Below are 27,777 nucleotides of genomic sequence, written 5' to 3'. Positions count from 1 at the left end.
CGGTGCGCCTCCAGTGTTGTTTGATGGATCCTAGAATCGCCTGGTTTCAGCCAGAACAGCGTGGACCCGCTAACAACCTGTGGATGCAGATTTGGCAGACGACACAAGGGCTCGGCTTCTTGCATTTCAATAACGGCTACACCACTGGATCCCAGAGCACGTCGACTGTGAACGGAGCGCAGGGAGCCATCCTCACCGGCAGGAACGGAGCACTTGACTCCAACGTAGGCAGCGGTGAGGCCAGGACTCTGGGGATGTCGATCCCAATGGGGGACGGAGGAATAACGGAGCAGCGGGACTTTTTACCACTGGAAACCAACAGCAACCACAACAACCGAGTCGCTGGCAGGGGCGGTGTCGTAGGGGGGCAGCAACAGCAGCAGCTTTGGAGGGGGTTAACGGACGGACATCCCAACAAAAGGAAAAGAGACAACAAAGCTAGCACTTTCGGATTCAATGCCTATCTCTTGAATAGTGGCAGCTGCCCTGACACGGGAGCCTACGACGGTTACACGGGCACGCCATGGAAAGTGAGGAACTACTCTGAGGGAATAGTTGGGTAAGAAAGTTTATTGAAGTTAATCGGATTACAATCTGACTAACTGTTGTACGAAAAGAACAGAGCTTCTGGAAGCGGATGCATTTCCTTGCCACTCATTAAGCGAGTGCTTATAAATCACATTTTTTTACTGAGTCTCGTGCACAGTGATTCCCACTGTGGAGCGACGTGTGCGAGGCTGTGCACGTGCATGTTGTCCCACGCAAACTAGAAGTTGGTTTAAGTGTCAATCAAACTCTTGCACGATGCCAATAACACGCAGAGAGAAACTGGGTTTGTCACCCTACCCACCTTTTCATCTCCACCCACGGAATCCACAGTTGCATAACTTGTACTTTACTGCACCCATATACTATTACTGATCTGTATAAAGGGGCGAGTCCAATTCTGAATTCACGTGTTTAAACACTACGAAGTAATGGAACTTCAATGTGCTCATGGTTTCCCAGCGATAAACAAATCGAATCAGTGTTCCTCACCTCAGAAAGTGCATGGGTTAAAGACATGTACAGGAAAGTACACACAAAGTACATACATGTAGTACCCAATTAAAGTCTGTATAGACTCTGTGTAAGTCTGTAAAGTGTGAACATATAAAATCTGTGGAGTAAATAATGACGTCGATGAAAAATAATGATTCCTCTTTAGTCTTATGTTCAGGATATCTTAGGCGTGCCTAAACTTTGGCTCAATGACGCACAGGATCCGTTGTTGTCATAACTCTTTTCAAATGCTGGAACAGTATAAAATCCTTAAGTGCAACAAACAATTATACACGGACAATTTAACATTTTTGAACTATTCTACATATGTGCAAAAAGTATGTCAGTCCTGGCCTTTTATTTCTCAAATGTTCTGCGTTTCTCTGATAAATGTCCACCTCAGCTCTTCTAGGCATGGATCTCAGTGGGTGAGGGGTGGTGTCTGGGTCAATTTCCGTTTTGGACGACATGGTGACCGGCTTAGGACAGCACCCCCCCCCTTTACCCCCCAATGTTTGTGAATACAGCTACGGCCCTGTCAGTGACCATGGCGAGGACTGGTTGCACTGGATGGCCTACAAGAAGCATAAGATCAAATATAAATTCATACACCCCAGTATAACCTTAATGATGAAGTACAACAATAAGTAAGCCAGATAAAAAAAAAAAAAAACAGCATTACAAAAAAATAAAAAATATCTATAACATCGTAGGTCAATGGTGCCCTTTATCAGATAACATGAAAGGTCAGCGATACCGCAGTAAACGTCTGCTGTAGGTGCAAAAGTAATGTTGCAATGAAGTTGAATCATACTTTTAACAAAGTAAACATCCACTTGATTCGCTTGTGCAAACTTTTCTACATACCCTACTTCTTCGTGGTCGCTGCCATCATTGCTGTCATCAGCCATTTGTCTCCTGTGACGTTTGCTGACTCTCGCTGACCTTCACAGCACGTGTCTTTTGAGACTAACGTTCAAATTCATCAAAAATTACTCTCCAATACACATTAAAACTCCCCAATCTGTCTCTCGGCTGTCCTCCTCCTTCTCTCCCTCTCATTCAAAGCGGCAGATCGATACAGTATTCCCTCGCTCAGCATATCGTTACTGTAATGTCAAGTGTGTCATGCCATACACCACTTTCAAAAACGTATAGGAATTTCGGTACTGAGAAACTCATGTTGTAAACGTGGGACATGCAGGTGAACCTTGTCTGTGATTGGACGGTCATTCTGTGGAAGTCCTGGGGGCTACCATAATGACTAGTTATGATATTGAGAAAATTGATCGTTAATTTTTTGATCGTTACACACACTTTAGATAGAGATAAAGCAGGTGAACACCTCTTTTCTTAAATGTTTGTTGAACACAAAAATTGATTACTGGTGCGTTAACATTTATATTCTGTATATACACGGAGGAGCAGCGACTTTTGCAGACTTTGGTCCCTGCTAAAGTGTGAAAGTTAGTGTGTGTTCTGACTCCAGTGGATAGAGAATGTTGCTGACTTTTATTTGAAACCTTATTTTTAAACACCAAACAATTCTTTTTAATCTTTCACATTTGGCAAGGTGGTTAGTAACACATTTTCCATGTGGGTTGACAATCGGATGAGATATTTTTAAAACTTAAAAACAAGGACTTGATTTCTTTCCCGATTTTGTTTCAATTATGATATTTGGAAGAAGGTGTGTGGGAGGGGCTATTTATAGGCCTTTTTAGGTGCAGTGAGTTGCCCTTTCTATAAGATATGTAGGGCATGGCAGTGTGAAGCTCAGCCCTTGGCTGGTCCTCATTTATAGTAATGTGGAAGCTCTGTTTTCTTTAAGGACATTCTTTTGTGATTAGCTTGGCTAATACCAGAACTGGAACCTAAGAGCATTGCTCAAATTCACCGCAACTGAGCGCACTCTGTCTAAACAGACCCTGGTAATTCACAATGTCAGCACACCCTATGGCATATGGAAAGTCTATGTTGAAATCTATAGTGTGTATTGCCATCATAGCTGTGTACACGTATTTCCATGGTAAAATACTTTTGGTGATGTTTGTGTTTGTTGCAGTGTTATGATTGGCAGATTTGGAAATGGCAAATATACTGATTTTAAGGAGATGGTGGCATATTAACACTACCCTAATGAGAGAGTATGGGTTTTTGAAGTGTTCTTGTATGAGATGAGGCAGAGTGGGTGTGACTATGCTGTGTGCACACCCTCTGCCAAGCTCCCTTCGACATAGTGTTTGAGTTGTCAAATGGCTTACTCTCCTGCACCAAAGTCCATGGAGAAAACCATACTTTTTAGCTCAGTAGACCAGCAGCTCCAGTGCAACCTCGTTCGGTAAGTTTGTGTCACTTTATATTATAATATAATATTTTAAGCAAACACCACAGTCACAAAATAACACCTTTACACTTACTGTTGGATGCTGCAGGTGCTTATTTGTGTTTTATGGTCCTCCAGTGTTTCTGGAACCGACCAAGTCAAAGCAAATGGCCCACATCATAATGGAAAAGGATCAGTGTTTACATGCTCCACACGGCCTCACTCCCACAAAACAAAGCCAACCCACTGAGAGAGAGAAACCAGAGCCCCTTCTTTGTCTGACCAATCAGATTGAGGACTCCAAGGGAGTGTTTTCCACATTTAACACTCCCCCTTTCTGGCTTAGCAAAAGAGGTATTTAGATTCTTTGTAATGGACACAGGAAGTCAGTGTAGCCTTGGAGAGTTGTGACCTGTTTCCAGCCGAACTGTGCTCTGATCTGGTGTTGAGGTTTTCTATTGTGTTGGCAAAATGTTAGTTACACTATCGTAATACAAAGAAGCATTGTTAGAAAATACATTCAGAGCGATGGTGGATCTATGGGTCTGTCTTTTATTGTGGCTGTGCAATCTTAATTACCCTATCTAAATTGACATATGATAAATCGCTAGTAGTAAAACCTGATTCGGAAACCGTTCCTTCACAGCTCAGTTGATCAGACGTTTCCAAACAAAGAAGACGCAAACATGAGTAAACCCTGGAAAAGCAAGCCATACTTGCACAAAGACAAATGTTCCTTTTTAAAGGTCCAGTCATAACTGTGTTTATCTAAATACCAAATTTTACTTTGCTTTTTATTGGATTGCCCTAGACAGCAAATTAAATTTTTAGGTTCAACTTGATTTTACTTTGTCACATGAATTTGTGGTAATGGAAAATTGTCTCAAAAGGATGGCGTCTTTAAAACGGCAATACGTTTAGGAAATAGCCCTGGTTTTGTCCTTCAGTCCCAGTCTCTCTCCAGTTTCTATGAATGATTCAAGTCCCTTTTGTTGAATTTAGCAAGTTGAGGACAAACTTTTCAAGCATGCGTCCATGTAATTGCTTGCTGTTAACAGCGTTGTCATCATAAGTGTTTGTTGTAGAATTTGAAAACGACTGCAGTAGAATGTTCTGATTTCCAAAAATTCTAAAGTGTAAGCGATATTTCCACAGAGATTGGGCAATATATTGCTGAACTTAACAGACTGATTACATATGACCTTTATAATGCCCCCTCGGTGATTGTCACAAGTACGGAAATGGCCAGAGCAGACGTTATTCCAAACCTGCAGTAATCTGACATTCAGCTTTGCGATTAACTTTTCCTCATCCTGGGGCACAGCAGCTATACACTATCTTCACGTTTATGACTGAAACAAGAGAGAAACAATAAAAGAAGAGGCAAGTTGTCTGATATATATGATTTATATGATGTCTGGTGTATGTCTGTAGAGGTGAACACGTCCTTCCACGTTGGTTGTGTGACGTTAGCCACCGGAGCGCTAGAAGGAACTGGCACCAGTTTAACACTGGTTCTGAAAACCAACCATCACATTTGCTGAATTTCTTGCTTCAGAGATGCAATTAGTTCCTGTGGCCCAAAGTGGTTAAAGGTCCCATATTATACCCCATTTCTCCAAGTTAACCTAGTTCCCTGGTGTCCTAATGAACATGTCTGTGACATGCTTCGGTCAAAATACCATAAGGATGAAGCACCACAGCAGTTCAATCACCCTGCCAATACAGCCCTGTTCAGAACACTCTGTTTAGTTGTATCTCTTTAGGTACACCTTTTAAAAAAAAAAACAAAAAAAACTTAAGGGACAGGAAATGACATCCTCTGAGGCTGGAAGTTTGTGTAGAACTCTGTGTTGCACTGTGGAGCCAAAAATAGAACTTTTTGCGGACTTCCGTTTTTTTTGGATACCGTTGCCCTCGCCATGGCTCTCGTGTGTTTTACAGACAAAGCGGAGCTCTGCCAGACAACAATATCAGGAATTTAGCGCATTGTGACGTTCCAGTGAGTGCGTTAGTCAACGTTGTGTGTTTCATCTCCTGTACTTAGACTGAGGAGGACCACAAAAACACAAGTCGGTCATCTTTTTTTACACTTTGCCGACTGATGGGGCCTCCAGAGTCCCACATATAAGGATTTAAACGATTAAAAAGTTGATTTTTGCATAATATGGGACCTTTAAACAGAGAGAGCAGCCTGCGTTTGATCAATTGTCATTTTCCAAGTGGTGAAGCAGCACATCACTTGTTGGCTAATGAAATGTGCGGTTAATCACTCACTGATGAACAGCTCTAGCTATCGCTGTTATTGCCATTTATTGTTGTTGACGGTTAGAGATTCATGACCCCCAGCACTAACACACAGATAGTACCTCTGTGTGAAGCTCCATTATTAGAACTGTGGTTGGTCTAGTCTCTATGGTCTTTGACATCTATGTCACGCCCCCCTCTCTGTGTCTCTGCAGGCTGACTGGCTCTTAGCCAGAGCATGTGAGCGCAGAGGGGAGACTGCATGTTGCTCTTTTTGACTGCCAGTGAAACAGTCTCTCTTCGAGAAGCACGTGTGGGCAGCTCTCCATAACTCAGCCTTCCCATGTGTAGTGAGGAATGTGTTTTTCTTTTTTCCCCCAATATGAATCCTCCCATGCTCCAGACCAATGCAGCCAGCACTGCAATTCACAACATTCTTGTTTTTTTCATAGCCTCTGCTCAGGCTGTGACCTCTTGAGTTTGTTTACAGAATGAAAGGGCAATTTCCTTTTTGTCATTATGATAGAATACATTACTTTTTTAATGATATTAGTTGTGTTGCCTCTAAAAACTTTTGTAAAAATGTTTGACACATGCTCTGAAAAATAGTTTTATGTTTATAAATTAGAAAATGACTGGTGCCCTTTGGTATTTTGGTATGTTTAATCAGTTTTTTTAAATATGTATTGTAGTCAGACTCTCTTCCACCAATATCCCCATAATTCATTTAGATTCCCACTTGTGAGTATGCATAGTCACGTCACGCTTTTTCAATCACAGGCTACTCAGACAAAAAAAGTACATATACAATATGGATGTGAATCTTTGGGTGACTCACGACTCGATTCCGATTCTTAGGGTCATGATTCGATTCAAAATCGATTCGACTGATTCATACGATTCTCGATTCAAAAATTTATACAATGCATAGTGTGTTAAGGCAAATTATGGCATCAAAACAGTACAGTTTGTATAAGATAATGTGATCACACAAAGGCAAAAGTTAACATTTACTTAAGTTAACTTACTTACTGTACAAAAAAATAACTTGCATAAATAAAAGCTTAGGCTAGCTGCCTTTTTCTCCCAGAAGTTACAAAAATAAACTGTGCACAAATAACACAAACTGGTGTTTTGTAAAATAGAAACTTAAATTATTTTTTTAAATCATATTTTGAAGTTTATGAATCGATTCAGAATCGTGGATGATTAGAATTGCGATTCCCATGTGAATCTATTTCCCCTCCCACCCCTAATATACAATGTTTTCCATGATAATCTTTATCAGCAGAGGTGCTGTTGTGCCGGTGTCCTTGATAATGCTGCCAAGGTGCAACCCATAATCATTAAAACCATAGTAGTACTAAATTAAATGTCCTAGTAATCAATGATTAGTATTGTGTTGTGTCTTACTTTGCAGCTATTGTTGCTCACTTGTGTACATTTTTACGAGTGGTGGCACATTGATATGAATGATGATGTGAAATTTTATGTGGCATACTGAAATTATATATCTATATGATAATGAACAAAGCCTTTGTCAGATGATGACATGACAGGTGTGATACTTCATTCCCACTAAACAATATGTTTGTTGTTAGACTGATGCAGTCGCACTATTCTTACAGGACACTATTGCATTGATTAGGCATGAGTTGCCTGTCACCGGCACTCAGCTGTGTTTTGGCACCTGTGTTACTGGAGCTGTTGTGTCCCTGTGGCCAACATATCAGTTCATTGATGAAACATTAATGGATCTGCCATTTGCAGGACACTGACACCTCTGCCTCTGTTCGCTGTTGTTCTCAAAAGCAGTGTGTAATGACGGCAACCTTAGCAACCTGAAGTTGTTAGTGGTTCAGCAGCAGTGTCACATGACACACATTCCAAGTTTTTTGCAAAGGTTGTTGAGGCCTCAAATAGGTGGTTGTTGTAAAATATTGCTGTGTCCAAGCAATTGGACACAGTTTATGGAAGTGTGGAACACCAGCGGTGTCATGTTTCCTGCAGGTGTTTACTGATACATACAGTAAGCGTAATGTCGTTGAAAGCTTGTTGGTTTTACGTAGTGAATTCAAAAGTGATGCTCTCGGAATATTCGGTGAGCATTGCTCAGTGAGATGCAACTGCAGCCCTTCAGCCTACTAAACCTAACAGATGGCTCTTGTACACATGAAGGCATTTTAGCACCACGCCCAGTCCTCTCTTTCTGCCTCACTCCCAATTTTCTCTTCCCCTCATTATCACATTTTACGGTCTGCCTTTTTATTTCTTTCCTTTACCTACACACTTTGTTATTTTGCTTGTACATTAGCTCATATTTTCTCTCCTCCTCCTTTCAGTCACCATTAAGCTGTTTGTCTGTTTCATGTTGACCATCACTTTGTAACTTATTTGGGATGCACTAGGTCCTAATAGAAAACCTTGAAGAAATGCATCATAAAGTATTAATAAGGAAAGGAGGACTACATAAACACAGTGTAGTGGTCACTTAAGCCCAGTAGTAAGAACATGTGCATTGAACTGAAATGTGAACTACTGCAAGGAAAACGGCTGTTTCAAATATAAACAACCGCTTGCTGCATCAAATATAAACAAGGTAGCTGTGTGATTAACCAGTGTTTCCTTTACATTCAAATACTCACTCACCAGTTATTTACTAGATAATTTCCTATCCCCTCCCTTCCTCACAAATGTTTTTAAGATGCACTACCACCCACACTGCCTACCGCTGCTCAGGCAAACATTTGGCGCATGCGCAAAACACCAAGTCTGACTCCAGTCTGACTAAGCATATACATGCAGGAGTAATCGGACTATGAATTGCATTATCCAGGTATGTTAGTCCAACTAAGACTCTTGTAAAGACGACGTTCAGAAAACGGAATTATTATCTTAGACCGACTAAAATGAGTGACTCCATACCTCCAAGCCAAAGCTACATCATTAATATATATTACAGGGTTCCTAGGCAGCATGGAAAAGTATGGAATTTAATTTGAGTAATTTCCAGGTCTGGATTAGTATGGGAAAAAGAGAGAAAAAAATATGGAAAAATGTTTGTTTTGTTTCCAGACTATTATCTCACTTTCTAAAATTAAAAATATTAATATATAAAAATCAAAACAAGTTACTAATGCAACATAGCCTACCTGTAGATGATATGAAACTGATCAAGCTGGCTGTAGAATGGTGTCGGGTTACCATGGTTGCTGTTACTGACTGCGACTCTCATTTATTATTTTCCATATAAGCATCTAACAATTGATATTCAGATGTTTAATATTGACTGAAAAATCCTCAGAGAAGTCTGGAAAAGTATGGAATTTTGAAATGGAAAATACGTAGGAACTCTGATATTACTTTGTGTTTGTATAGCATTCAAGGGTTTTTAGTTGCAGTTGCCACATGCATTTTCTTTTGTCCGCTTCTGTCAATCCTGTTCTTAAAAATCATTGTGAGCACCTTTTATTGCATATTGTCACTCCTTAGCAGCCATTCATCCCTTTCCCTGTGATCCCTCAGTTAGATTTTAGACAGACATTGTACAGCACAAATTGCATTCTGTTCAAAACACAAATGGCTTCAACTAAGAACTTCCAGACAATTAGCATACATAAGACTGGGGTCAATTTTAGTGACACTGGGATATTGAAGTTGGAGGTATATGTCGGGAAAAGGAGCAGCACTAAAGTGGACAGATAACATGTTCTTTTCCATTCAGGAGCTTCAGTTCTCTGAAAACCTGTTCCACAAGATTAAATAACATTATTATGATAAAAGTGGGCGAAGTATGACAGTCTGATAAAGCAGTACCAAGTGAACATGTGCTACCTAGACAGGCTGAAGACTGAGATGTCATTTGATCTCCGTGAAGGTGGGGCATAATATTCAATTTATTTGCTTGTTCTCGTCACATGCTGGGGAGGGAGCCCCAGTTGCCTGTTTGCTGTGAAATGAAACCTATGGTGCTGTGCTGGAGTAAGGAATGATCTCATATCAGAGCAGTCTGCTTCCTCTAAATTACTTTTGGCACAGTAGTCGGTGCAAACAGGAAAAAAAAACAGTACAATAATCGTGCCAGACAGTGACTTCATTTTAGCATGGTTATGAATATCCAAGTTTGAATGTACACATCGCCGTAAGCCCCACATTTATACAATCACCCTGTTCAGTTACAGCACATGGAGTTAAAGAGATTGTTGCCATTATGACACAGAGTGGATCTCCAGAGAACTGTGCCTCCCTAACCGTGAACTCATAACTAACATGCTTGCAATGAGATCATAGCTTCTGAGTTTCTTTTACTCTGAAGTGCAACCTTCTGTTTATTCAGAGGCTGTTGTCAGGCTGCGTAAAAGCAGTTACTAGGTTGGAGCAGGAAAATAAATGTAAACGGAAACATTGTGCGCTTTCTTCCTTGACAGCAAACAAACAAACAAATTAAATGTTGGGCTGAAATGCAACATATGAAACAACCTACTGTGTGTTGGAAATTCAAGCCATGTCATGCCCAGCCCTTAGACGTAGTGTAATTTCCATGTAATGTGAGAATAACCATTCAAAGCATGTCTCCAAAATTCCGACTTTTGTTGTCTGCAATGAGGTCAAATGATCATGTGGTGATGGAAATATGGCATCCGGATGAATGCCTTTTTTTATTTTGGCATTGTAGATGCTTATTCTATATCTTTTACACAAATGTGACATGACACATAATCTGTCCAAGCAGTGATCTAAAATCATTCAGTGGCTGCTAGGGTGCCTGTTGGCTACAGAAATCATGAGGTGGAGTCACCATTGTGATGACACTTGCCGCACAAACCCACACTTATAAAAATATATTATACATCCCTCATAAAATGTATAACATTTCACTCCTTTTTAGTATCAGTGACAGCCTTGCCACAACATTGATGTAAATGGCAATTCCCTGTCTTTTCCCTGAATTTATTGTTGTTGTGTAGTTTGGTATAAATGAAATAAAAAGCTTGATCTATGATGATCCATAAGCACTCAGACTATAGTTACACTCAAAGCAAAGCCACACCATGTGAGCAAAATTATGTTTTGTTTCCATTTGGCATAATCGTATCCATCAAATTATATTAATATGAAATATGAAAGTTATATATTGTTATGTGTTCAGGGATTTGGGGGAACAGTTCTCTATGTGTGCGGATTAATAAGTCAATTGTTTAAGTCGCACTTTAATATAATATAGTTCATCTTAAATACATCTTATTTTTTGACTGTGAACTGGACATCAATACTTTTTTTCCACTTTTCACTAGGGCTGAACGATTTTGAATAAATATCTTATTGCGATTATTTAAACAGGAATTGCAATTGCGATATGATTCATGATGTCAGAGGGAAAGGAAATCATGATTCTCATTTTTCGAGAATTTAAAATGATTTACTGTGTGATATTTGTGTAGATCTGTGAGAAACAAAGATGTCCCCTGCAGTCTGAATAATATGATGTGCATATATCAAGACCATTATTCAACTAAAATGATATTTTGACACACATTTTGTCGTTAACAAATATTGCGCCTCCTGCGTTTTGAAAATTGCAGTAGGCCGTATTGCGATTTTGATTAAATTTCGATTAATTGTTCAGTCCTACTTTCCACTGAGCAAACAAGGTCAGCTCCGTTGAATAATTGAACTCACTTCATGTATTTATTTGAGACAAACTCTCCCGAATATTTCCCCAAGATAAAAACCTTCATGTCAGTTAGTCGATGTGTCTGTGTGACAGATGTGTTTGTAAAAAAGACCAACTTTCTTCTACTGGGATATAGAGAGGAAGCGCAGCTGTGATAGAATCTGCACCAGACGGAACTTTTATTGTCATGGACTTGACTCAGAGGCTGGCTCTTTCCTCTGAGCATTCCTTCGCTGACCTCCATTCATCTCCATTTTCAGTAACATCCTAAATTTACATTCACTTCAGTCATACCTTTAAGGAGTCAGCTGGGCCTCATTCAGTCCAACAAACAGCAATGCATTTAACACAACCTTGGCACATACTAAATGTGGGGTATCTGTCAAGAACATGTTTGCTCAGTTGATTGATTAGTCTGTCAAATAAACATTAATACAGGTAACTGATTTGAAGTTTTCCTTGTTTTTTTTTAAGCAAAATGCCAAACCACGTTAATATTTCAGCCTTCTATATGTCAGGATTTGCTCTTTTGTGATACAAAATTTATGATGTTTGGAGTTTGGACTATTTGCAGAACAGTGGATCAATTTTAAAGATATGACGTTGGCCTAAAGGAAATTGCAAAGGACATTGTGTTACCGTTTGTGACATTTTGACATTTATGTTAAGATTAAATTGGTTCATAAAAGCAAAAGTAGAAGAGCCGTTTGTTCTGCAAGAGTTTCTCTTGGATTTTTATTTATTTAACCTTTATTTTACCGGGCAAAACATTCAGAACAAATTATTATTTACAATGTTGGCCTGGATAGTACAGCTACTACAGAATTTATTAGGTGTGCGTTGACTTTTGTCAGGTCAAGAGTATGTTATTTTAGACACAAGCACACACACACACACACACACACACACAGGTTTGTGAATATATTCTTCTTAGGACACTGCAATGATTTCCATTCATTTGGAGACTCTAAACAAAGCATTATCCCTGAACTTGTTACTGGTCTAATCTGGGATTATGTGGCTGTGTGTGCGCGCTTGTGTTTAGACCTGCATGCTTGTTCTCTTATTTGTCTGCTCACAGAGACGTGCCGTGGGTCTCCATAGACAAGTCGGTCAGTGAAAAGGTCAGCACGCGTGGGCAGAATGACCCGTTTCAAGGACAAAATGCGGTTGCCCTTACTCAAAACAACTTTTTATTTTTTTCCTTTTATTCTGACATTACATTGTGAACCAGCTGTGGTTACTGCTCTGTTGTTGCTCTGCTCTACAGAACAAAAGTTAGATGTTGTTTGTGAGGTGAAGTTAGAAACACTCACTGTCACCTTCACAGTGAGTTTGAAACCTTCTGTCTTCTTGGACTCATTTGTTTCTTTTTCTGTGGTTGTAGAAATTGACCTGAAGAAATCGGGAGTGGTAAAAGAGAAACCTTGGCGGAACATATCGGTCAAACAATTAATCCAACGAACCAATGATTTTACTAACTCGTATAAATCTACTTGTACCTTCACAGGAAAGACAGCCTCTCTAAAATACTCTGTCAACATTTAACTTTTTTGCAACGCTTTATTTTGTATTCTTTTGTTACATAAATGTGTCTCATACTTGGTTAGTACAAAATACCTCAGTTTTTAGTGTCAGAGGGGGAATATAGAATTAAAACGTTAAATTAATGGACATTCTTGTGGGGACCTAGGCTTGGGCGATGCAAATAGGGCTGTGCATCGCTACTGAATACATGAATAGACAAGGTCTCAATTTGATTTATTTTCTGATAAAGTTTGACAACCCGAACCTTAAAAACCTGCTAATGTTCAAAATAGCCAGCGTTGAAGCTCAACTTGATGTCAGTTTGATATCATTTCCAAGCCGTCCAGAAGAGGATATTGTGAGCGCAGCATATTGTGAGCGCAGCATATTGTGAGCGCAGCTTGGCCTACATCCAAAGCTTTGCCCATCAGAAAAAGACAACAGCGGTGTCGTTTTGCAGTTACAAACAGTTTGCGGTCGACTGTTGCGGTAAAGTCTCGTGTGACTGCGTTAGTCTCGGAAGATTTGTGCGGAGGATACAGGAAATTGCATATTTTGGAAGATCGGTCTAAGGATTTTGTGACTCAAATGTTTTTTGAAAAACATTTTTTTGAATCCAGTCCCTGTAATGTAAATCATTTATGTCTTGAAACAAACTATGTTCCTGCTATCCGAAACTACGTGTTTTTAATGAAACCACATATCTAAGCTTTATTGACCTTCTGCAACTGTATCACTGAACCGGTCAAGAGAGACCTATGGAGAAATTTGTGTTGATCCAACAGTTGAAGAGACAGTGATGTGTACAACATTAGAGGAAAGTGTTGGGTGACACTTTTTTTCTCTCGCTTTCTGTTGCTGGACACATTTAAGAGTGTCATACAACAGGAGGGTAAACTTACTAACATCACTCGCAGTAAACTGCGCTATTTGTCTCGTTCAGTTGCCCGCAGGGTCCTTCTTGTGTCCACTAGATGGCAACTTCATAAACACAAATTATTTACATGAATCTAATGTTGTATGATGTAAAATCAAGAGGACCAACAGGACCATTTAAAACAAGACTTGCATCCAACAATTCTGATTGGACAATGACAAATGATATGTCTAGAACACTGATAATAACTACTTTTGCTGGCAGAGACGGTTGAAAGGAATATTAGTACTAAGGATCTTTGGAATTGGTTAGGAAAAAAAATCTCTTTCTCCTAGTTGGTAGTGCGTCACCCAAGTTGCCCCCATACACCCTCTGCCCATGCCTACATGGTTTATTTGACAGCTCTAATTCTTTAATCTTGTAGGGTGCCGCTTCTCTGCTTTGTCATAGCCTGTTGCCAACGTTCTTCCACTGTTCTCACCATGTCGTGTTCTGTTTCCTGTGCAGGTTACACGAGGAGATCAATGACTTCTACGAGTACATCTCCCCGCGACCGGAGGAGGAAAAAATGAGATTGGAGGTGGTGGACAGAATCAAGGGAGTTATCTACGACCTGTGGCCCAGCGCTGAGGTACACATTGTACACAACCTTAAAAATGTATGAGCATTGTGTGACAAAACTGATTCCCCCCCCCCCCACATCACAAATAAACAGAGTGAGCATAGCTGGCAGTAATTTGCTCAACAATCTTGCATGTAATCTGAAAGCTCTACAGAGACAGACACTATCTATCACCAGAGGTTATTTTGTTTTTCGGCAGAAATGGATTTTGTAAAATATATCATAAATTGTGTGCTGTGAACTCGGTGGGCACCACTGGTCTCACACAAAGCTCAGGTACCACAGTTATTATAGAAGAGCCAGGCTGGGTTTGAGATGCTAACGTAAAGTCCCAAGTTTTCTCCCTGCCGTGTCTCCTAATAACGTTTGGGGATTACTGTGTTTCTGAAGTGGCGGAGGGATGGCATATTATGCCGTGGCTCGAGAACTTAAATCATATGCTGAAATCCTGCATTCTCCACCACGGCTTAAAGGCTGCATATCCTTCACTGTAGAAACGCCCCCATGGCTTTTGCCCTGTCTGACTTTCACCAAGTGGCTGTTTAGAAGTTGTTTTTCCTACCCAGCTCTCTCCTCCTTGTGCTGTCAATTGTCACACTGGGGTGATGTTTCCATAGATTAACGTATTCGTAAGTGTTGCACAACATGCATTGCATAGTGCATACAGTTGCAGTTTTATCCACCGCTTTTTTTTACCGCAGTCATCATAGGCAACACTCAATCCAGAATGTGCCACAGGAGAACGAAATGACACGGCGCATCCTCTAACCCTGGGCCTCCCTCAGTGTCTTCTCTTGCCATTTCTACAATTGACCTGCAGCACACAACACTCCACATCTCCTCTTTGTATCGAATTATAAGAAACATACTTTACTGGGTTACTAGCTTTGGCTTACCACGGATTTCCACCGGGCGCGTTACAGCAGCGGAACATCAGCGGCGCGGTCGCTGTTGCTGATCACTTCCATTCTAATAAATGTGAGCATTTCCACTGGATAGCAGCGCTATCAATAGGTAACAGTTCTATTTTTGCCGTTGCTGAATCGCGTCAAGCTCAACAGAGCAGATCGCACCAGACAGCAAGTCCGACACAGAATCAAAGTAAAACACGTCCGCCTCCCTTTCAAAAGTACATATCACAACTTCACATCAACATTACGCGATAACCTGCGCTACCAGGTCAACAGTCAATTGATCAGAGGGTCTCGGAGAGTCACGATGGACGACAAAAGACCGATTGTGGAAGTGGAACAACACAGCATAATTCATGACACAACAGATCCTTTTTAGATGGCCAGGTCAACAGTTCTTCCACGTCGGCGAATAGAAGAAGTTGTGTTGTTGTTGTTTCCTATATATATACACAGTCTATCGTGTGATCTCGCGTCCGTGAATACCGCTGGCTCCCAAGGCACCGCTGCGCTGCTTGAATGCGCCCAGTGGGGATCGGTGCCGGGCAGAGGACGGTGCAAAACCGCACGGCTGACATTCTCCTGCCGTAACTCGCCAGGTGGAAATCTGGGGTTAGGTTTACCTGTCAAGAACCGTACCAACTGAACGATACACTCACGCCCCGAACCGTGATAAGCCTACCTACCGTACGCGACGGGTTTATTTAATGAAACATTCCACCCCTACAAGATAATGTGACAAGCTTTAGCCTTTCATGAAGACTCACCCTGGTTTCTGTCATGTTTTCTGCTACACAATTATCTGTTCAGGCCATGTTAATCAGAGCCACATCAGGCGTACATGTACTCACTCACTTTGATCCTGCTGATAGAGCAGTGTGCTCTGAAGTGTGTCTGTTCTGAGCTAAGCAGCTCCTAAATAAAAAGGAGTCCAACACAGTACCAGTCCTGGCCCGCTTTTTCATTTGTTTTCCGCTGTGGCGTGAGTGGGGGGGGGGCAGACTTAGTCATCCGGTCAGTGTGATGTTTGTTAACAGCCACCGCAGCATCACTGGCATCGCTTTCAGACAGATTTTTCTCTCCTTGATAACTGCACAGCTGTGCAGAGATACAGAGGGGACATTATACAGGTGTGAAGTTGACCTCAAAATTGAGCATGAAAAGACAATAGCTGCACCAAATGTTCTTCAATTGCATAAATTTTACCAACTTTACCTCTGCCAACTCTTTAAACACTACTGTCTCTAACAACTATAAGATTATTAAGTAGTATTTTCCAAAGTCTGATGTAGTGCTGAACGATTTTGAGTAAATATCATTCAGATTATTTTTTATTGAAATTACGAAAAACATAAAATGACTACTGTGTGTGCAAATGTTTTCTTCTGTCTGTAGAATATTATGTGTAGGTCCGGATAATATTTAATCTAAAATGGTATTTCGACAACAAATATAGGGTTTCTATTCAGCCCTAGTCTGATGTCACATAGAATATCACCTCAGCTTGGGTTTTAAAACTTGTCAGAGAGTTTTCTCACTACAACTCACGACAACACTACGGCAAGATCAAACATAGCTCAACTACACAACGGCCACCTGTATTTACTGTGTATTCGACTGCAAACATGATTCTGCAGTCAGCTTAGTCCTCGACACGTGACAGGGCTGTAAACCAGTAACGGTTACACTGATTTGTTTGATGTGGGTTGTTAGGCGAAAGTCTAAGAGTCAAAGCTCGAGTCTATTATGTTTTAAAAGGCTGATGATATTTTAATCAGATCAGTTTGTTGGTAAATAACCTGTGTTTTATGATTAAGGCTTCTCCACATACCTGCTAGGTTCACTTGTTTGTATGCAAACAAAACCATAAACTCGGTTTCTTTTCTTTCTTAATGAGTAGTTTCTGTACCACAACTGTGATTATGCGTGGGCTCATCATTACATCATCACAATGTTAGACTGTTGAATACTTACAGATTTAACAGGTTTTTGTTCACAGTAAGTCCGAAATACCTAACATACCTAGCATACATTGTTAAACGTTTAGTGTGTTAAACATGTAAAGGGGGGTGATGCTTAAGATAATTTTTTTTGCCTGATTTACAAATTAAATGAAATAATTTACTGACTTGTAACTATGTGTAAAATTCTTTCTCAGGTCCAAGTGTTTGGGAGCTTCAGCACTGGTCTTTACCTTCCTACAAGGTGAGTCATATTTTTCTTTGAACCGGCCCAGAAATTCTAAACATACACTTCACTGTCTGTGAACTGGCACTTCACCCAAAATCTTGTTATGGGGAAAATAGCCCGTTTCATTTGAGAATCGATATTTTCTTTTGTTTTCAAGTGGTTCCATCATTATTTACAATTTCTCTTCCTTATCGGGCCTAGTATGACTGTTCACACCTGCCATTATAATGCTTTGATTGACATACATAAAAACAAGACTTTTGCACAGTACTGTAAGCACTGATGTCGTGAAACAATAGCTGATCCAACGACGTCAGCTGAGGAGGCAGTCTCCAATCCCTCCTGAGGATGAATTGTGTTCATCTCAGGAATGTAGCTGCAAACCAAATGCAAACCACCTCTCTGAAATATGGTTTCTGTGATTGGATCTAAGGTTACATTCAGGGTGCATTGGGACTGGTCAGACCTGAAATGTTTGTGATCTGACCGTGATTGGATCACTGTCACAATCATCACGAGTTGTGTGTTCTGTGACAAACACAGAAAAGCACACAACTGCCCACTACCCACCCCCACAGACATTTCACCTGGATCTGTGGACCTTTGATACCATATATATTGAATACTGTAATGGGACTCTGCTGCTCTGTGGCCACCTGCATATCAGTGGCTGATTTGATTGGCCGTTTAGTTTTTTCTAAAAACATTTGATAAGGTAAAAAAAAAAAAAATAGACTGCACACCTGTGGCTTCCACAAGTGGTAAAGCTCCCACATGAAGTTAAGTTCAGTGTGAAATTGCACATTGCTTTTTCACTTAAGAGAAGCAAAGCTACCTGTCTGCAATAGAAAGTTGTACTGAAATTGAAAATAATTTTATGTGTCCCAAGATATATAATATTTGGAAAGGATTGGAGATATTCTATCAAACATACTGTCAAAAACTGTTTCATATTCACCACATATCCTCTGGCTCAATGACTTAACAGCTAAAAGGCACATAATGTCATACAGGTGGAAAGCTCCAGTCTGTCAATATGCAAAAATGGCTTCTTGAGGGAAGTAGGCTGCCAAGATGCAACAGGCAAAGATGGAATTATGTCCCCACTGTCCAGGTTGAGTGGGGATGGGTGGGATTTTGGTTGGAAGGGGCATACCTTTTTCCATAAATGTTTTGTTTCTTTATGTGCCTGTTGTCTGCCCATTTTGCACCTATTTAAACATATCTATATATAATGCTTAAATACCAATAAAAAAATGATCCTCAAAAGTCAAACCTCTTTTTTCCCCCACCAGTGACATTGACCTGGTAGTTTTCGGGAAGTGGGAGATGCTGCCGTTGTGGACTTTGGAAGAAGCTCTGCGGAAAAGAAATATTGCAGATGAGAACTCCATTAAAGTTTTGGACAAAGCAACGGTAAGACTGTTCTCACCTGTTTGTCCTGTGTTGCAAATATGTCATTAAACAAGCTGAAATACAAAAATATTAATACATTTCTATGGGGTGACGTAGAAATGCCACTGCTATGAACACATAATCATTTAATTGTCAGATTAAGTGTATATTCATACCCGTAGTTGAGTTATTTTGTTTGGCAATGATTCAGTGCAATGCCGTGTGAATTTCTAGATTTCTGAGGTATAGCCTTGTGCCCGACCTGCAAAAACATGCCCTTAATATAAGACACACACCCAACCTGACAGGTTTTCCTGTTTCTTAACGTGATTTTCTCCTCTTTTTGACAACAGTAGTACTATTAAATTAAAAGTTGGCTCTGTTTTTGTAGCTTATTTCTAACATGGTGCTTCACAACAGGCTGTGCTATCAATCAACTATATTTACCACCCACATTATGTGCATTGGTATTAAAGTATGCCACCTATTCTTATGTAGACATTGAATTTCTTTGCTCTTTGCTTTGGATCTTGTATGTCTCGCTGCTCATGTTTTATATCTATTCACACCGTCAGTGGCTGTTTAAAATCTTTTCAAATGTTCTTTCGAGACTGAAAAGATCTGAACAAAGCTTTATGTTTGTGCTGCGAGTTTTGTATTTGTTATGGATTTTGCATTAGGTTTTTATTCAAGGATCATATAGTGGAATTATGAGATCAGTGAACATGGGGTTGTAAAATGTAGAAATACATTGTAGAAATAGAAATGTTGTTTTTTATTCATTTATTATTAAATAAATAATTATTATTCTTTTACAAATACTTTTTCGCATGGTGTCAGGAGTTTTGAGTGGGCAGTGTGGTCATTACTTGTTTTTCTCTGACAGTGTGATGTGTGTGTGTGTGTGTTCTCTCCAAGGTTCCCATCATTAAACTGACTGACTCTTTCACTGAGGTCAAAGTTGACATCAGCTTCAATGTGAAGAGTGGAGTTAAAGCCGCCCGCCTCATCAAGGAGTTCAAAGAGGTACGGTTCTAAATACAGACTCATTATTGCTGTAGTTTCAAGAGCATGTGCAACTTCACTTATATTAAACTTATATGAAATTGTGTTTCATCTTGCAGAAATACCCCGTGCTGCCTTACCTGGTCCTGGTGCTGAAGCACTTCCTTCTGCAGAGGGACCTCAATGAGGTTTTTACCGGTGGAATTGGCTCCTACAGCCTTTTTCTCATGGCTGTCAGCTTCCTGCAGGTCAGATTCTGCCTCTTAACTCGATAACAACGGACATGTTTCCCTAGCAGAAAATTCCCTTACGGTTTTGTTCTGGTTGAGATTATTTTTTAAAAGACGTGTGATGTAATAATTCATGAAAATATCCACGCTGCTGTATATAAAAATCTGTTGGAGAGACGCAGTGTAAATCACGTTTGTATTGATGCACTACAATGCTCAATCTCTTTTCCAGCTTCACTACAGGGAAGACGTCTCCAGCCCCAACATCAACATCGGTGTCCTGCTTATCGAATTCTTTGAGCTCTATGGTCGCCACTTCAACTACCTGAAGACGGGCATCAGGATAAAAGACGGGGGTTGCTATGTTGCCAAAGACGAGGTTCAGAAGAGCATGATGGATGGTTATAGGCCCTCCATGCTCTACATTGAGGATCCGCTGCAGCCAGGTAGGAACAGTGAATACAGTCTGCAAACGTTTGGAAGTTTTAATACAGGTCCTCATATTTACACACTTGTCTTCTGTTCAACAGACAACGACGTTGGTCGGAGTTCATATGGTGTCATGCAGGTGAAGCAGGGATTCGACTACGCCTATGTGGTGCTCAGTCATGCTGTGTCACCCATCGCCAAGTACTACCCCAACAATGATACTGAGAGGTGAGCAGCTGTCTCATCAGTGAGGAGAGATTTACTTTAGTGCTGTGCAATACGTTAACGCACGACACGTTTCCTTGACGACTGACCGGAAAAAGATGCGCATGACGTCATGTTTACGTGCCACGACACCGGAGTCCAGGCACCGTTTACCAGTTAGCTCCGTTAGCGTCATTAGCTCCTTTTAGCGCCGTTAGCGCGCCTACAGTCAAACTGGACCGGTCTGTTTATTAAACGAAAAGAGCAGCGCTACAAATAACCTGCGTACCTGTGTACTGCGTATGTGTGCCTCTGTTTTTAAAGTTAAGAGTTACTTTAAAGACTCATTTTAACAATGCGGCGTCATGTAAACACGACGTCACGCACGTCTTTTTCCAGTCAGTCGTCATAGAAACGCGACCCACGTTAACATGCTTTAACGTTGACGCCGCTATACGCCGTTGACGCGTTAACGTTTGACAGAACTAATTTACGTGTATGGTCCTTCTTGGACATTCTTTCATTTTGTTGCTGCTGTATAAACACAAATGTAATAGGTTAACCTGTGTTTGTATGTCATCTCACAGCATACTTGGCAGAATAATCCGGGTGACACAGGAAGTGGATGAATATAGGGAATGGATCCGAAAGAACTGGGGCAGCCAACCGCAGAATGATTTACCACTGAACAGTGAGTTCAAACACCTGCAGTGCTGTGCCAAAGTCTCAGGTCACCTCCGGCTTTGTTGTTTCTGTGTCTGTCCAATTCTGTGATCATTGGCATTTGGATTAGAGTGATGTGACGGAAAGTTGGTCTTTTCTGTCAATGTGTACGTAATGCTACCTTTTTTTTGGCATAATAGACCCTTTTCACAGCAGATATTTGTCAACAATAGTAGAACAAACACATGCTTTACCAATAGGGTTCTACTCCAAGAAAGCCAGAGTCGTCAGGTGCATGGTCACTCACGCTAGGGTTAGAGTTAGGTATGCTAACCCTAACCTTACCGCTTGACAGTTAAACCTGTAGAAACAGTAGCATCACTATAGCATTGCTAATACAACAAATCCAATTGTGGCCGAAGACTTTTGCACTGTACTGTACATGTTTTTTTTTCTTTTGATTGTTGAAATTTTACTAAAAGAAACAAAGGTGAGATAAAAATCAGCAGTACTGGGTCGTCTCAATCTGACCTCGTGTTGGCTGGATGCTAGCAGAGCTCGAAAAGCTGACCTGACCTTTACGTCTGTGTTTGTTCTTCGTCTATAGGGAACGACGTCACGCTGTTTGAGACCCAGCAGCTGGACGAGTGCAACAACAACGTTCCAGATGACGACGAATACGGCGTGGTTCTACCGTTGACTTCCCACAGCAAAACCTCATCAACCTCCTCTTCTCCATTCCCTTCGCTGCGCTCTTCTCCTTCCTCCTCTCTGCTGTCGCCCTCTTCGACGACGACGACCTCCAGCTCTAGCGATGCGGTCTGTATCACATGCACACATTTGAAATGTTGCTTCTCTAGCATGTTGTCATTATTATTTGTACATTGATTCAAGGCACTTTACGGCAGGGATCTTATAATCGGGGCTGCTCCACTGCTCCAACTGTCAACAAGCTGCAATGCTTCAGTTTTAAAGCCAATTCAATTATTAATAATAATAATTTAAATTATCACTTAATTGTTTCAGTCCTATTTATACTATAACAGTTCACAGAATGAGCAAGCAAGGTACAACAATTACTCTATTAATCGATTACAAAATGAATAGTCAACTATTTTGATAATCAGTTTGAGGTTGTTTTCATTATTAATACAAGTTTTCCGTTTTTTTTTTTAGCATCTTAAATGTAAATATGCTCTGGTTTCTTTGCTCCATACAAAAAAAGAAACGGAATAATTTTGGTTTGTGGACAAAACAAGACATTTGAGAACATCGTAGTTTACATTTTCTAAACCTCAGATGAATTGATTATGAAATAATCATTATTGCAACTGTACAAATAGCCAGAATAGCAGATTAATTCTAGAGAATGTGTACTAGCACATTGACAAGTATGCCATATGTTGTTTAACTGAAATCGGAAAGAAGTAACCAGCACAGATTATTAGACTATTATTGCACATATTTGTTAACTGTATATTTCACAGAACCAACGTACTGTACCTTATCGTCGTGTTTGGCTGAGGCGATATCAGAGTTCAGCAGGTTTATGCCACTTGGGAGATAACTATTCATGAAGCTAGACAAGAAAAAAAATGTTGCTGACAAATTGCTTTTCAAAGACTGATTAGTCCTTCTTTGTCTTTGTTGTTTTCCAGGACTCTGATGGCACACCATGTAAGACAGCCAAGCAGCAGTCAGGCCGGGGCTCCGGCGTCCACCGGGAGAAGACAGCTGCTGTTAGCAATCACCGAACACAGAGCCACACTACCTGCACTCCATCTGGAAGCAACAAGGGAGGAAAGGTGCCCTCAGCCTTACTTTGTACATAATGCATGTAACACAAAAACTTGCTAATCTCAGTCAAAAACAAGATATGGTCTACACTACCGGTCAAAAGTTTAAAAGGTCAATTTTTGTGTTTTCCATTAAAAGTCACACTTTTATCCATCAAAAGAGTTGCAAGATGAATAGAAAATATAGTCGACACGTTGACAAGATTAGAAATAATGATTCTTATTCCAAATAATAATTTTGCCCTTCAAACTCTGCCTTCGTCAAAGAACCAGCAAAACTGTTTTCAGCTGTGCGAACATCATTGCACACCAGTTTTCAAGGGTTTTTCAATCATCCAATAGCCTTTTAACGCGATTAGCAAACATAAAAGGGGCCTCTACACCTATGTACAGTGTATTTCTGATTCATTTAATGTTATATTCATTGGAAAAATTGGTTTTTCCTTCAGAAATAAGGATGTTTCTAAGTGAGCCAAAACTTTTTACCGGTAGTGTATACAACAAATCTCCATGAATCATCATTCTTGAAGATCTGGAGATAAAATATGAACATTTCTCACTCCAACCAACACAATATTCTAAGACACTGATCTTGTATTTTTGCTCTGACCACCCCCCCCCCCCCCCAGGCCAGGATGTCTCGTTCCCATCAAAAGAGTGGACACCACGGGCAGCAGAGCTCCTCATCCAGCACCAAAAATCACCCGGGCAACAAGCCACACCACCAGGTCAACAGCAAGAAGAGGAAAAATGTACGGGACTCTACACAAGAGGATCTCTGCAGATAGGGGTGACCTCATCTGCCCTACCAAGTCCCCCCGTCCTTGTCTGCAACTGACTGCCTGTCACGTCCCACTTCTGCTGCCAGACTCCAGCCTCAGGAGGTTGTTAGTAGTATGAAAACACCTGCAGTGTCCGTCTCTTCGTCAAGCTTCTTGGGATGACAAGCAACTATTTCGAGCAGGACAAGTAATTAAAGGTTATAGGAAATGGGGATTAATTTCTTGGACCTACACTGAAATCACAAAGGATGAATGCTCATTTGCTTCTTAACAGCTTCTACAAAGGGAGCAGTTTCCTTACCACAGCCAGCACCGACACAACATGCCTCTTGCGCCTCCTGCTGTTCAGGAGTAGGCAGATTGAATGTCTGGAATCTTACTCTGGAGCATTACCCGGAGCTGCTGGCTGGAAAATAAAGGAACAAAAATTTTATCAAAAAAAAAAAGGAAAATGGCAAATGGCTTAAAATGTATAAAAACAAAAAAATGTTATGTTTAACAGCAGAAAAATATGTATACAGATTTTTTAAAAGATGGTAACTTACAAATGCAATCAATGAGAGTGGGACATAACTTATGCATGAGGTTTCTTTTTGTTGGTTGATTTTCCTGTTGGTTTAATCTGTTTTATTATGTCTGAACAGGTTATATGACAATTTGTATTAAAAAAATGCACCAGAAAAAAAGTTAAAAACATGAGAGAGAAGGGATTGTTTCATATGACATTTTTACAAGATATACTGGTTGAGGACATGTAAACATGCACATCTTATGCCCACAGCTGTTTTGGTTAAAGCCAAGAGCTGTTTGGGGTTCTCATTGCCAACATAAATCATCATCAGCAGCATCCACTTTTACCTTTCGGTTGCTCTATGTGAGTGTGCTATAGTGTTAAAGTTTAGATTGAGCCTTGATTGAGCCAGCGCTCACATGCAGCCTAATAGATGACTGAGGGATGATCATCTTGTCTCGGTAGCACAGTCACACCAGTGTAGAGGCTTGAGGGCGACAGGTTTAAATCACTAAATAAGGAGTGATAATGGTTTTTATTGAAAAATCCTACGCTTGAAAAAAAATATTTTTTTTGTGTTTAAAATATAACTGTGGGTGATGATCTGTACCTTCGGTAGTTTGCCGACTGACAAAATCATTTCTATTTGTTAAATGTATTTATTTTTTTATTAATTATATGAGCATAGTAAGGATAAATGTATTATTAACATTGTGGGCTGAAAACAGGTATATTTAGGTACAGTAAAAATTACCACCTTTATTATTTAATTGTTGGTTTTTTTTGTTTTTTTTTTCCAGTGACAGTTGAGTGACCAAGTTATTTTGAAAAGCTTGAGAGAGACCACTGAACAAGTTACAGTGATCATTTTTAATCTATGGCTGGTCTACTTACTTTAAAAGGGATTTTTATTCCTTAAAACACACCCTCTGTCATTGCAGTACAAAAACTAGCCGTTAGATGGAGCCATTGCGCTGAGTCTTAATCCATATGGAGACTGGGCTTGTATACTGCATTTGGACGGTTAATTGCGGCATCATTTAATTTTTTTTTTTTGGGTGACTGACTGATCCACACCCTGTTATTTAAATTGGCAGCTGCACATTGTTGGAGGAAGTAAGACACCAAAGCACAGTGCAAACCCCCTACCTTCTCATCTGACCCAAATGTGACCAGTTTCATTCACAGTGAAAACTTAGCAGCCAGCAATAACTACCACCCTCCATCCCAAACATCACTACAATCAACAACTGTCATCACCCGTGTTGAAGACAGTGAAGCACATTTTGAATCTGTGCACTAACTTCCCATCCCATAAGAGAATGGTTTAATGCCCCCCTTTCACCACCACCACCACCAACCCTTAGTGCTACACCTGTGGCTTAAATACAGTATACAAACTCTGGTCTTGTGGCAGACAGGAACAAGGAGAAATGTGAACAAAGTTTACTAAAAAAAACAAAACAACTTTTGTCGTGCCATCTGAATGTCCGCCGACCCTGTTTTTGTTACTGCAGGAAGGCTTCAAATCCAGCTGTGCTCATCTGAAACGTCTCTGCAGCTTTTACAATCCATGCAATAAAAAAACAGTACAATTCACCTGAGTGAGTCAACTTCTTCTTGCTTTGCCTTCCAGCGCTGTGTTCCGTCTTCTATCTCTGTCATAATGTTAATGCATCAGTAGTAAGTACCCATTAAGCACTGTGGGGTAATTCGATAGGCTGTGGAAAGGGCCATGGGGGGCTGAGTGCTTTAGTGCATTATAATGACAAATTTCTAAGAAGCATTTTAAAGTCTAGGCTGTGTACAAGGGATCTCCCAATGACACTACAAAGCTGCCAGAAGCATCGTTATAGCAGAGCATCAACACATGACTTATGGAGTCAAAAAAGAAAATGGAGGCAAAGGGGGAGGAAAGAATGAGTATAAAGTTGTTATATATATATATATATATATATATATATATACATACATACATATATATTGGCATATATATGTATATATATATGTATATGTGTATATATATGTATATGTGTATATATATATGTGTTTATATATATATATGTATGTATATAATGTATATGTATATGTATATGTGTATATATATATGTATGTATATATATGTATATGTGTATATATATATGTATGTATATATATATATATGTGTATATATATATGTGTTTATATATATATATGTATGTATATAATGTATATATATATGTGTGTGTATATATGTATATATGTATGTGTGTGTATATATGTATATATGTATGTGTGTGTATATATGTATATATGTATGTGTGTGTATATATGTATATACATATGTGTGTGTATGTGTGTGTATGTGTGAATATATGTGTGTGTGTGTATATATGTATATATGTATGTGTGTGTATGTGTATATACATGTGTGTGTATGTGTGTGTATGTGTGAATATATGTGTGTGTAATGTATAGAAAAGACTGCAGCCAAACTATCACCTCAGTAATCTAGCATGAGGATGGTTTGTCAAACCTCACAGACATCCTGTTAATTCAGCCTACATGCGTTTATTTGTTCTTTTTTATAAAGTACTATTACTTATTTATATCCATTCAATAACACCCACATAAAAGGAAGGAGATTGATTTATCTAGGCCCAGCACCACAAGGGGGATTCAGGGGGCTTTACCCACTTGTGTTGTATTTCCTGCCCCCACATTGAGGTGTTATGCTGTCATAAAACTATCCACAAAAACAAAATGAATGGACAAAATACATGATTTTTGTGCAGTTTCCTGCTCACTTTTTGTGGTTGTAAAACAAAGGACAGACGGAGTGAGAGATATGCGAGAATTAAAATGAATGAACAGAAATGACAGTCAAAACCGTCATATACAAAAGTTATATCATGCTCAATGTTGCTCTTGTAAAGATTTATATTGTGAATTTCAGACAGTCAAAGCACAACCTCACAAACCCTGACACAGGATTCAAAGATGGCTGCCACTGTTTATTATATATTTAGTATGAAAGTTATGATTCATCCATGTTTTTTCCCCGACTTCTTAACTGGAACGTTATCAACTCGTGGCTAACGTCACTCCCAGCTGCCAATTAAAAAGGAACACTATTAGTTTCACACTGTTTTAGGAATTAGCAACAGCTGTTTCTGTGTACCTCCTATGCTCATTTTGGCTAAAATTAATATTTAGCGATGTGGTATGTTTATGTTCTTTTCTACAGTTATTGTGTATTTAGCTTGGAAACTGTGGTCAAATGTTGAATGAAATGAAGCTATTATTTGTTTAAATCCTTGAATTTTATTGTATAAAGTTGTCCCCTCAGTCATTTCATTCTGGTGTTT

General features: G+C 39.9%; 1 protein-coding gene across 1 annotated transcript; it reads left to right on the top strand.

The window, feature by feature from the left end:
• tent4b (terminal nucleotidyltransferase 4B) lies at nt 1–25,975 on the top strand. The gene is made up of 12 exons (XM_083900439.1): nt 1–559; nt 14,200–14,323; nt 17,384–17,430; nt 18,711–18,831; nt 19,729–19,836; nt 19,935–20,063; nt 20,278–20,491; nt 20,576–20,702; nt 21,266–21,369; nt 21,949–22,160; nt 23,000–23,146; nt 23,767–25,975. The coding sequence occupies exons 1-12, from the start codon at nt 24–26 to the stop codon at nt 23,923–23,925; spliced, it is 2,028 nt and encodes a 675-aa protein (XP_083756565.1). The 5' UTR covers nt 1–23; the 3' UTR covers nt 23,926–25,975.
• Nucleotides 25,976–27,777: the final 1,802 nt, after the last annotated feature.

The sequence above is a fragment of the Microchirus variegatus genome (assembly GCF_963457635.1).
Source record: "Microchirus variegatus genome assembly, chromosome: 14".
Classification (NCBI taxonomy): domain Eukaryota; kingdom Metazoa; phylum Chordata; class Actinopteri; order Pleuronectiformes; family Soleidae; genus Microchirus; species Microchirus variegatus.
The sequence above is the reverse complement of the archived record's forward strand: the minus strand, read 5'-3'. Positions and strand labels throughout refer to the sequence as shown.

Excerpts from the sequence above, each read along its gene's own strand:
- tent4b (XM_083900439.1), top strand. The coding sequence starts at position 24 with ATGGATCCTAGAATCGCCTGGTTTCAGCCAGAACAGCGTGGACCCGCT. Across the intron at positions 20,492-20,575 it reads TGAGGATCCGCTGCAGCCAG|ACAACGACGTTGGTCGGAGT; the intron begins GTAGGAACAGTG and ends TCTGTTCAACAG. Across the intron at positions 22,161-22,999 it reads CCTCCAGCTCTAGCGATGCG|GACTCTGATGGCACACCATG; the intron begins GTCTGTATCACA and ends GTTGTTTTCCAG.